At 64.6% G+C, this 9322-nt stretch overlaps 1 protein-coding gene across 5 annotated transcripts in view; it reads left to right on the forward strand.

Moving 5' to 3' along the window:
- Positions 1-8115, forward strand: part of CARS2 (cysteinyl-tRNA synthetase 2, mitochondrial) — a 39372-nt gene extending 31257 nt beyond the window's left edge. For 2 of the 5 annotated variants that reach the window (XM_057533110.1, XM_057533107.1), the window contains exons 10-15: positions 2301-2367; positions 3149-3287; positions 4744-4867; positions 5328-5452; positions 7587-7790; positions 7898-8115. In XM_057533110.1, coding sequence (XP_057389093.1) covers positions 2301-2367; positions 3149-3287; positions 4744-4867; positions 5328-5452; positions 7587-7790; positions 7898-8084 — 846 coding nt within the window. In that variant the 3' untranslated portion in view covers positions 8085-8115. Of the gene's footprint in view, positions 1-2300; positions 2368-3148; positions 3288-4743; positions 4868-5327; positions 5453-7586; positions 7791-7897 lie in introns of those variants that run through there. The other 3 variants (XM_057533108.1, XM_057533109.1, XM_057533111.1) reach the window with 3 other exon arrangements.
- Positions 8116-9322: the final 1207 nt, after the last annotated feature.

Here is a 9322-nt window from a genome sequence, read left to right on the forward strand (position 1 = left end):
TTCTGACAGGTGTAGTGATATCTTATTGTGGTTTTGATTTGCATTTCCCTGATGATTAGTGATGTTGAGCATCTTTTCAGGTACCTACCTGTTGGCCATTTGTAGGTCTTCTTTGGAAAAATGTTTATTCAAGTCTTTTGCCCATTTTTGAATCTTTTTTTTTTTTTGCTATTGAGTTGTGTGAGTTCTTTATATATTTTGGATATTTATCCCTTATGAGATAGATGGTCTGCAAATGTTTTCTCCCATTCTGTTGGCTGTCTTTTCATTTTGTTGACTGCTTCCTTTGCTGTGCAGAAGCTTTTTAGTTTGATATAGTCCTACCTTCTTTCTATATCATTATCAGGAAACGGTCCACAGACACAGAATGCCGTAGAAAGGTTAGATTCCAGATTTCCGTTGAACTCTCTGACTCCATAGGGACATCCCACAATGGTGAAAATAAATACCCTTTAGTGTTGCTGGCGTTTGGAGAACTATTAACTTAGATTTCTGAACACACATTGAGGTTTATCTGAATGAGTCCACATTCTGAGTGGCAGGAAACTCCCCCCCTTTTTTGGGGGGTGGGGCATGCCCAAGTGGTGTGCGGGATCTTAGTTCCCCGACCAGGGATTGAACCCGTGCCCCCGGTGGTGGAAGCGTGGAGTCTTAACCACTGGACCGCCAGGGAAGTCCAGGAATAACCCTTTAAAATAAAACCACCTAAAATCCTTTTTGGATGAACTAGAGAACACAGCTACCCCGAAAACGTAAAGTGCTAAAATGGAAAAGAGATTTCTTTCAGAAAAACCGAAGACCTAGACAGACGTAAAATATCCATAATGTTAGTTTTTAAATTCTGTGACTAAATGCACGATTATGAGCAGAAAGTCAGGAGTGCAGGAGAGGTACCGACTCGGAGAGAGGAGCGCGTGGGGCTGGGGGCCGCGTGTCGTGTGTCTGTCAGCGGTCAGGGCCCCGGGGCTGCGGGGAGGGCTTGCTGACGGTGGCCACGCTGTGGAGATGCACAGCTTTGCTTCTGCCCAAACAGCTCCACAGCCGCACATACCAAGCATCTGGCAGCGATTTATAAAAAGCTAAACAGACAACAATTTACAAAAACAAATCCTCACGTAAGGCAAGCGTGTCCACGGGGAACAGGCCCCCTGCTACATTGTCAGAGACGGGAGAGGACTTGTAACAAGTTATGAAGCAGCTGAGTCCATGCTTTGGCGGGGAAGGAAACCTAAAGAAATAATTCAAAAAGGAGAGGGAAAAGTCAGAGGATGGCTAAAGGCCCTCCGGGTACCCGGCGTTCACTCTCTGTCCCCGGTGTAACCCCACGCCAGCTGAGCTGCGTGTTTACTGGGGTCCCGCCGAGCACAGCCGGTTATCACGAGACCCTGGCAGGTCGGGGAAGCGCTGTCAGAGTGGCTGGAGTGACGGCCGACGGGACACAGAAGGACTTGCAGAGAAGGCACAGGATGCAGCCCTGGCCTTGGGTGTCTGGCGTGTGGTTCACGAAGCCTCGTCTTTCTGGCACCGTTACAGACACACTGCAGTTACAGCACATCTGCGTCTTAGCATTCTGTAAGTGATGCTCTGTGCGCGACAGTGCTAGTTCTTTACCTGCCTGTGCTGCTCGTGGTGCAGCAACTACATCGCGGCGCAGGGGCTCGGTCTCCATGCTGCTGCTTGCAGATTTAAAGGGGAAGTGACGGGTGAGAACACGAGGGCACGTGACTGCACAAACGCGGGAATTAACACGCACACTGTGTGCTCTCCACCGCACGGGGCCTCAAGGTAGTTGGCTAGTTTGGGGAATTAAGGGGACGAAGAAATACTCCTTTTTCACACTCTGGGAAGGAGCACCAGGAGACGGACACGGACGTTGAAATACCGGGTCTCTTACTGATGAAGGTTGGGTTGGACGGGGCTCTTCACCTTTTTCCCTGTCGATCCTGTTGTTGGCCTGGCGAAATCTGTGGCCCCTTCCTTAGAACTTAACGTCTTTAAACACACAGAATGAAATCTGTAGGACTTTGACAGGTGTTGATTGTATCGAGATACAGGAATCCACGCCCTCCCTCACTTGAGTGAACGCACTAACAGAATCCAGCCGTGGGTCTGAGCCCCGCAGGTCACATCAGATGAGCGACAGCACAGGCTGCGTGGGGGTGACGCAGCCGCAGGCTCGGGGGGCGAACACCCCGCGACTGCCCGGGGGGCGGTCCAGGTGTCCACACTGGTGGTTGGAGGAGCGCTGCGTGTGCCTGGGGGTTAGTGGCTCCCGTCTCTCCCGGCCCCGCCCCCTGCAGGACTTCCTCAGCACGGCCTCCCCAGACGTCTTCCGGCTCTTCTGCCTGCGGAGCAGCTACAGGTCAGGTGAGCTGGCAGGGAGGCCTGGGTGCTCCTCATGTGCGGCCCCGGGGAGCCTCTGGGGACCCCGAAATCCGGGTGGGGTGCGCCCCGTGCCGTTGGGGTGTTGCCCTCGTGCCCTGAGGTTGGGTTCTGGACAGAAGCCCGAGGATGCGTCAGGGAGCACGGTCCCGGCGCTCGGCCGGGAGACCCCGGAGCCTGGCCCGAGGCCGCGGCTCTGCAGTGGGACTCAGGTGCCCAGCGCTCCGCGGGGCCCGGAGAGCCTGAGCCGTGGCACCTGTCCCCCGGCTTCGCGGGCTGGCGGTCCGGGCACAGGGCCTGAGCCGGGAGCCCTCAGCACGGCACCGCCCCTCCCCCGGGCCAGAGGGCGCGTCCCCTTCCAGCCCCGAAGGCGAGTCTGGGGACCCCGGCGCTCCCCGCTGGCTGGACCCCTGTCCAGAGACCTGGGGCCGCCCGGGCGCGGCCAGTGTCCCTAACCTGTCCCCGCACGCTCGCGGGCGGGGTGACGGCCGTGTCTTCCTGCCCCTCCGGGAACACGGAGCCCGAGTCCTCGTGGGACCGGTCGGCTGGCCTCCCCAGAGGCGCTTCAGGCGCCCGGCGGGGCCCCCGCTTTCCAGAGCCGTCTGTCTGTACATCTGTCTGTCAGCGGGAATGAGCCCTCGGCCACCCACGTCGGGGGGGGGGGGTCCACTTTTTCTCCCAGAGGGCCGGACGCCCGGCGTCAGGACAGAGCCTGGCGGTCTGCGGGCGCCCGCGGCTCCCGGGTGACCGGGCCCCCTCCCCGCAGCCGTGGACTACAGCGACGGCGCCATGCTCGAGGCCAGGCGTCTGCTCCGTGCCGTGGCCGCCTTCGTGGGGGACGCTCGGGCCTACATGAGGGGGCAGCTGGCGGGCGGCCCCGTCCAGGAGGATGCGCTGTGGGAGAGGTGGGTGCTGCTCAGGGCCGCCCGAGGGAGCGCCGTGGACACGGGGGTGGGGCCGGTGGGGGCCCCGGGCCCGCCAGGGGAGGGGCAGGGACCTGCCTTCGGGGAGGCCTGGACGGCCCACGGTCGCGACTGAGCGTCAGGAGCCTCGTGGATGGCGTGGTCGACGGAAGTGGGGCGGGTGGGCGGACGAGCGAGCTGCTGAAGGAAGGAGGGGGGACCCAGGTCGCGGTGACAGGGGTCGACGGGCGCGCCAGGAAGCCCAGCGTGTGCCCCCCGCCCCTGGGGGTCGGGACCACAGGCCGGCCGTGCCTGCAGAGGTGGGAGCGCAGCAAAGGGGCCCCGGGAAGTGAACCGAGTGGTGGCGCGGGCGGGAGGACGGAGCCCAGCCGGAGGCGGAGATGGTGCTTCCACTTCTGCTGTTGGGTAAACGGCTCGGTCTGGTCCTCTGTATCTTACCGCATCCAAAAAAAGGCGAGGAAGGTTTGAGATTGGCTTCAGAGATGGTGAGAAACTGGGAAGACGGACAGAGCCTCGGGGGATACCAGAGGGAGATGAGGGCAGGGTCATCGGGGGTCCCCGGAGGCTGGTGGTGGGCGGGGCCTGTGTGCCCCGCTGCCCAGGGATCCCCTGGAGGAGTAGAGGGCCCAGGGCTCCTTCGGGGCCTGCCGGGGAGAGGACATCCACAGGAGGCAGGCAGGAGCTGCCTGTTGGTCACAGCAGTGGAGCCCAGGCCAAAGCCCACGCCCTGGGGCCGGGCAGCTGGGCCTTGTGTGGCTGGGAGCCGTCAGTCCCTCGGCCACCCTCCCGACGGCGGGTGCCAGGGAAGGACCGGCAGTGCCGCTCACCGGCAGGCGTGCAGGGGAGAGTCTGCGCATCAGTCAGGAGAGGTCAGGTCACGCTGGGTGACAGACAGCGCTGGGTCACAGGAGCCCAGGCAGCAAAGGTCTGTTTCTCCCCGTGGTCACAAGGGCCCAGGCTCGGGGGGAAGAGCTCGGGGGCTTTGCCCAACCCTTTCCTGTGCCTGGGGAGCAGGGCACCCGGAGGGGGTGGGGAAAGTCTGGGACGAGGGGCAGCAGGGAATCAATATGGTGGTGGAGCCTCGGAGGGGCCAGTGACTGACCGGCAGGCAGGCAGGACGGCGTGTGAGCGAGGGGTGGCTCGAAGGGGACCTGACGGTGCCGCTGGGGACGGGTCAGGGGGCAGGCGAGGAGGAGGTGACGGTGACCTCCGTTTCCTTGCCAGGGGCTGAGGGGGTCGAGCATCGCGGCAGCTGGCTCCTGAGGGGGTCTGACAGCAGAGGGAAGGAGCTGGAAGGGCTGCCCTGGGGGTGGGAGCCGAGCGGGGAGCCCGAGGGTGAAGCCCCTGGGGGGCGTCCGTCCTGGGGCCCGGCCAGCGCTGCGGGTCCTGCCACCCAGCCGGGTCCCTGGAGCGGCCCCGTCTGCTCACCTCCCCAAAGGCTGGGCCGCACCAAGGGGGCCGTGCAGGCGGCGTTGGCGGACGACTTCGACACGCCGGGGGCGGTGGACGCCGTCACGGACCTGGCTCACCACGGGAACAGACAGCTGAAGGCGGCCGCCGAGGTAACTCCTGGGACGTGGCCACAGTTTTGAGGACAGAGCAGACGCCGCCTCGGCAGCCCCTGGGGCCACCCAGCTCCCAGAGCCGGTGGCCCCGTCCCGGCCGGGGTCAGTAGAGCTGGGGGCCGTGGGGAGGCCTGGCACGTGGACACAGGAGCTCAGTGGAGTCCGAGTTTGTCACAAAGACGTGAGACGGGGAAGGAAGCCGGGTGGGGACCCCACTGCCCCCCAGCCCTGCCCGACCCTGGGCCCTGGCGCCAGGCTCCTCTCGGACGCCCAGGACCCAGGGACGCCCCGAAGGCCACCTGCCGCCGCCGCCGCCCTGGGGCTCGGTGCCAGCACAGGCGCTCAGAGCACAGGCCCCAGCCGCGGGCGGGAGCGCCGGCTTCGCAGGGCTGCGCAGGGCTGCGTCCGCGCCCGCTGGGGGCTGACCTGCCCGGGGTTGGTGCTCTTGCCTTTCAAGAGCCTTCTCCGGGTGACTTGTCGCAGGCGGCCGGTGGTCCCAGGAGCCCCGCCGTGTTCGGTGCCATCGTGTCCTACGTGGAGCAGTTCTTTGAGACGGTGGGGATTTCTCTGGCTGAGCGACAGGTACGCCCTTCTCCCTTCAGTCCTTGATCGTGGGACTACATGCTACATGCTAACATGCTAATCTAATCTACACGCTAACACGGGAACAGCCGCTTCTTCCCTTCGGAAGCGCCGGTTGTAACGGTAACTAAAGGTCAGGCGTACCCCGCACTTCAGATGCGTTACGTTCCTTAGAAGGGGAACGCGCTCAGGGCTGAGGTTTACTCGCTGAAACGAGGCTCTGAGCAGGACGAGCGCGCGCCTCCGCTGCACGCTGAGCGGCGCGCCACGGGTTCCGTGCGCACGGCAGTCAGGCCGCAGGGAGCACGTTTCTCCGGCGCTGTCTGAGCCCCCGGCCGTCGGGGATCCCCGGGCCTGGCCTCACGGCCCCCGACCCCGGCCCCGTCAGGCCCTCCTCAGCAGAGGCCCGGTCAAGGCCCGTGGGCTGTTCGGCCGCCGGGTCTCCGGTCCCGTGTGTGTGAGGGGGGGGGCGTCCCTCGGCCTTCCGTGGCCTTCCCGCCCTGACACCCCGGCCCCTCAGGGACTCAGCGCACGTGACGCCATCCTCTGGGCTGTGATCCCTGTCTGTCCCGGGCCCGGGATGTGCACCGTGACCACGCCACAGAGACCCTCCCTCGCGCCAGTGTGGACTCGGGTCCTCCGGCTGGCGGCTGGGGGGCGGAGCGGCTGGGGGGCGGAGCGTGGAGCTGGCCGGGGCCGCACACGGTCCCACCCCTTTGGCACGTCCTTGCTTCCTGCACTGACGTTCCCAGCCCATCCGGTACCTTGTGTCGCAGGCAGGCGTCGGCCTTTCTCCCAGGAGCCTGGCTGCTCTCGGCGGGGAGGGTCTGGGCACCGGGTGCTCGCTGCGCTTGCCCACAGCTGCTCTGGCCCTAGGTGGGCGGAGCCAGCCCCTGGGATCCTGGGTCCCCTCTCCGTATCGACTGTTACCCCCGACATCTCGACTCCGGTTCCCAGCAGTCCCGGGCCACCTCCCTCCCCTCTGGGCTCCCACCTCCCAACATCACTCACCCGCTGCCCTCCCCATGTGTACCTGTCTCCCCGCGGCCGCCGCCTCTCCCCTCACCCCCAGCAGGCTGTCCTCTGCACAGAAGCGTCCTTGCCTGACGCCCCAGGCCAGGGTCCCTCCTCCTCCAGGGGGCCCGCCTCGCTCTGCCTCACCTAACAGCTTTTTAGGATCAGGAGCGGAAAGGAAAGGGCCATAGTTGCCACTTTCTAAAACAGTGTGAACAGGCTGTTAACAGGGGAGCCCGGACTGCACACGGGGGCACGCCGACCCGGATCTCCCTGCGGGCCCTGCTGGGCCACCTGCTGCCATGAGGCCTGGGCACAGCCCACACTGCCGGGCCGGGGGACCTGCCAGCTGAGGCCTGACGCCGGCTGCCCTGGCCGTGAGCGGGGACGTCACCTAGGACTGTTAGGCTGTGAGCTTCTCTGGCCTCAACACAAAGACTCGCGTATCTTTGTGATGATTTCTGTTTGGTTTATCGAGAGACACTGATTCCACAGTGGACTGCGGCCTTCCCTGGGCGGCCCAGGGCCTGCTGGCGGCTCACACTAGGCTGAGGGGGCCAGGTCTCCGCTGGGTCACCACAAGCCCTCCTCCTCCCCGAGCTGGGGCGCCCCCAGAGCCCGCTGGGGGCTCACGTTTCTGTAACGAGCCGTCTTCTACTGTGGGAGCGGTGGCTGCGGATCACGTGAGGTTGAAGGAGTTGGACCGCCGGCCCCTCCTCCGTGGGGTGGGGGTGGGGAGGACGCCTGGCAACTTGGAAGGGCTCCGGGCCCACGCCAGCCCTGGAGCTCCCCCGACCGGCACCCACGCTGCTGGTCCCCGGCCCCGGGGGAGAGCGCCGTGGGGCTGCGCGTGTGCGCGTTTGTGCGCACGCCCACCCATGCGCAGGACGTCCAGGGCCTTGAACGGCGGCTGGAGCCAGCAGGTTCGGTTTCCTTGGTCGACGAGGCCCAGGCCTGCTGGCTCTGCCCAGTGACCCTCAGATGCTGGCCGTCTGCAGTGGCAGCCCCCACTCACCGGCCTGGGCGACTGGGATCTCCAGGCGAGGGGAGGGGAGACGAGCCGCGCCTCTGGCCCCTCCCCGGCCCGGGGCCCCCGTCCGCTCACCCGGCGCCCCGGCAGTGTGTTTCAGGGGCCGGCAGCCCGGCCGCCCTGCACAGTGTGGTCGAGGAGCTGGTCCGCTTCCGGCAGAAGGTCCGGCAGTTCGCTCTGGCCGCGGGGGAGGCCCCCGGGGAGGCGCGGCGGCAGCTCCTGGAGAGGCGGCCCCTGCTGGAAGCGTGCGACGCGCTGCGCCGGGACCTGGCGGCCCACGGCGTCAGCATTAAGGTGAGCACCGCCCTCAGGTGCGGGCCGGGATGCAGCCCCCACGACCCTGTGCCGCCCTGCCCCCGCCCCCGCGCCCTGACTCGCACCCGGCCCGTCTCCCTCCCCAGGACAGGAGCGGCGTGTCCACGTGGGAGCTGCTGGACCCGAGGACAGAAGACCCCAAACCAGGGAGCTGAGGACACGGGATGCGGAGGACACGGGATGCGGAGGCCACGGCTCCCGGCGCAGTTCTGTGCTGCCTCAAGTCACGATAAAAGCTTGATGTTAAAGTTTCTGTTGTGGCTACTCAGTTAACCTTAAAATAAAGCAAACTGTTACCGCCCCACGGGTGCTAGTAGATGTGCTGAAGAATGGGTTTCGACGGCCACAGACGCAGTAGTTCAGTAAAGTCACATCAGCCCACACCATGGGCCTTTGGCCCCTGAGCCCGGGGCCTGACATCGTGGGACGGCCCTGAAACCGTGAGACCAGGACGTCAGTCCTACACGGGGTCCCGGAAGACGTCATGGGAAGGGCAGGTGGGATCCCTTCCCCGGGGTCACCTGGTCTCAAGCAGGAGAAGCAGCCTGTGCCCCACGTGCTAGGCAGTGCTAGACGGGGCGTGGGCATACGGTTTTACATTTATTTTCCTGGTTACAAAGTAACCCGTTAACCACAGAAAACGCCAACAGAGGAAACCCCTGCAAGCCTCCAGCCCGCTTCCTCTGATAGGCTCTGTTTCACCTCTATTCTGTTTGACCTCTTTCTTAAACAGTTGGTGCTTGGGGTACTGTCCTCTGCTGCCTCTGAGCAGACACCACAGGGCCAGGGCTGTGGCTCGAGAGGAGTCTGGGTGACACGGGTGAGGGCACAGGTGTGACAGGCGGGCACGACGCGGGCGACCTGGGACCGAGCTTGCCGGCGGCCTCGCGCTCCGTCTCCTTTCTGTCGCAGGCGGGAGGGCTACAGCTGTTCAGCCAGCCAGCGGGAAGCGGGGTGACCCTCTCGCCGCTCCCCCCAGCTCTCAGCCAGGCCAGCCGCGTCCACCGCTGTGGGGCTGGCACTGACTGATCCTGTGGGCGCGGCCCCGGCCAGCAGGTCAGCACCCGTCAGGCGCCGCGCGCACAGCCTGGCTGGCCCAGCAGCCGCGTTAACTTCGTCACTGACCTTCCTGACCCTGAAAGGCAGGGGGTTCCTGTTCTACAGATGAGGAAACCCATTCAGAAGCTGACCTGCTACAAGGGACCCAGCCCGTGAGCAGTGGAGTCAGGATCCCAGAGGGCGGGCAGCCCCCGACACGGGCCAGCCAAGCAGGGCCGCTCAGAACTCGGGGCAGGCTGTCCGGCCGGAGCCTGACCTGGCCACCGGATGTGCCTCGGTGCTGGTCTCCTGGCGGAGTGTCCTCGGCTGGAGCTAGAGTGCCCGGGTTTGCGAAGGACAAGGAGCAACCGCTCACCTCGCTCAGAAGCACGGGCCCTTAACTGTGCTTTTTCAAGCAAAGGGATTCAGGGCAAAAACACAACAGTTCCCGTGTGGGCTGAATCTTGTCTTCT

This window comes from Balaenoptera acutorostrata, chromosome 18 (assembly GCF_949987535.1).
Source record: "Balaenoptera acutorostrata chromosome 18, mBalAcu1.1, whole genome shotgun sequence".
Lineage (NCBI taxonomy): Eukaryota > Metazoa > Chordata > Mammalia > Artiodactyla > Balaenopteridae > Balaenoptera > Balaenoptera acutorostrata.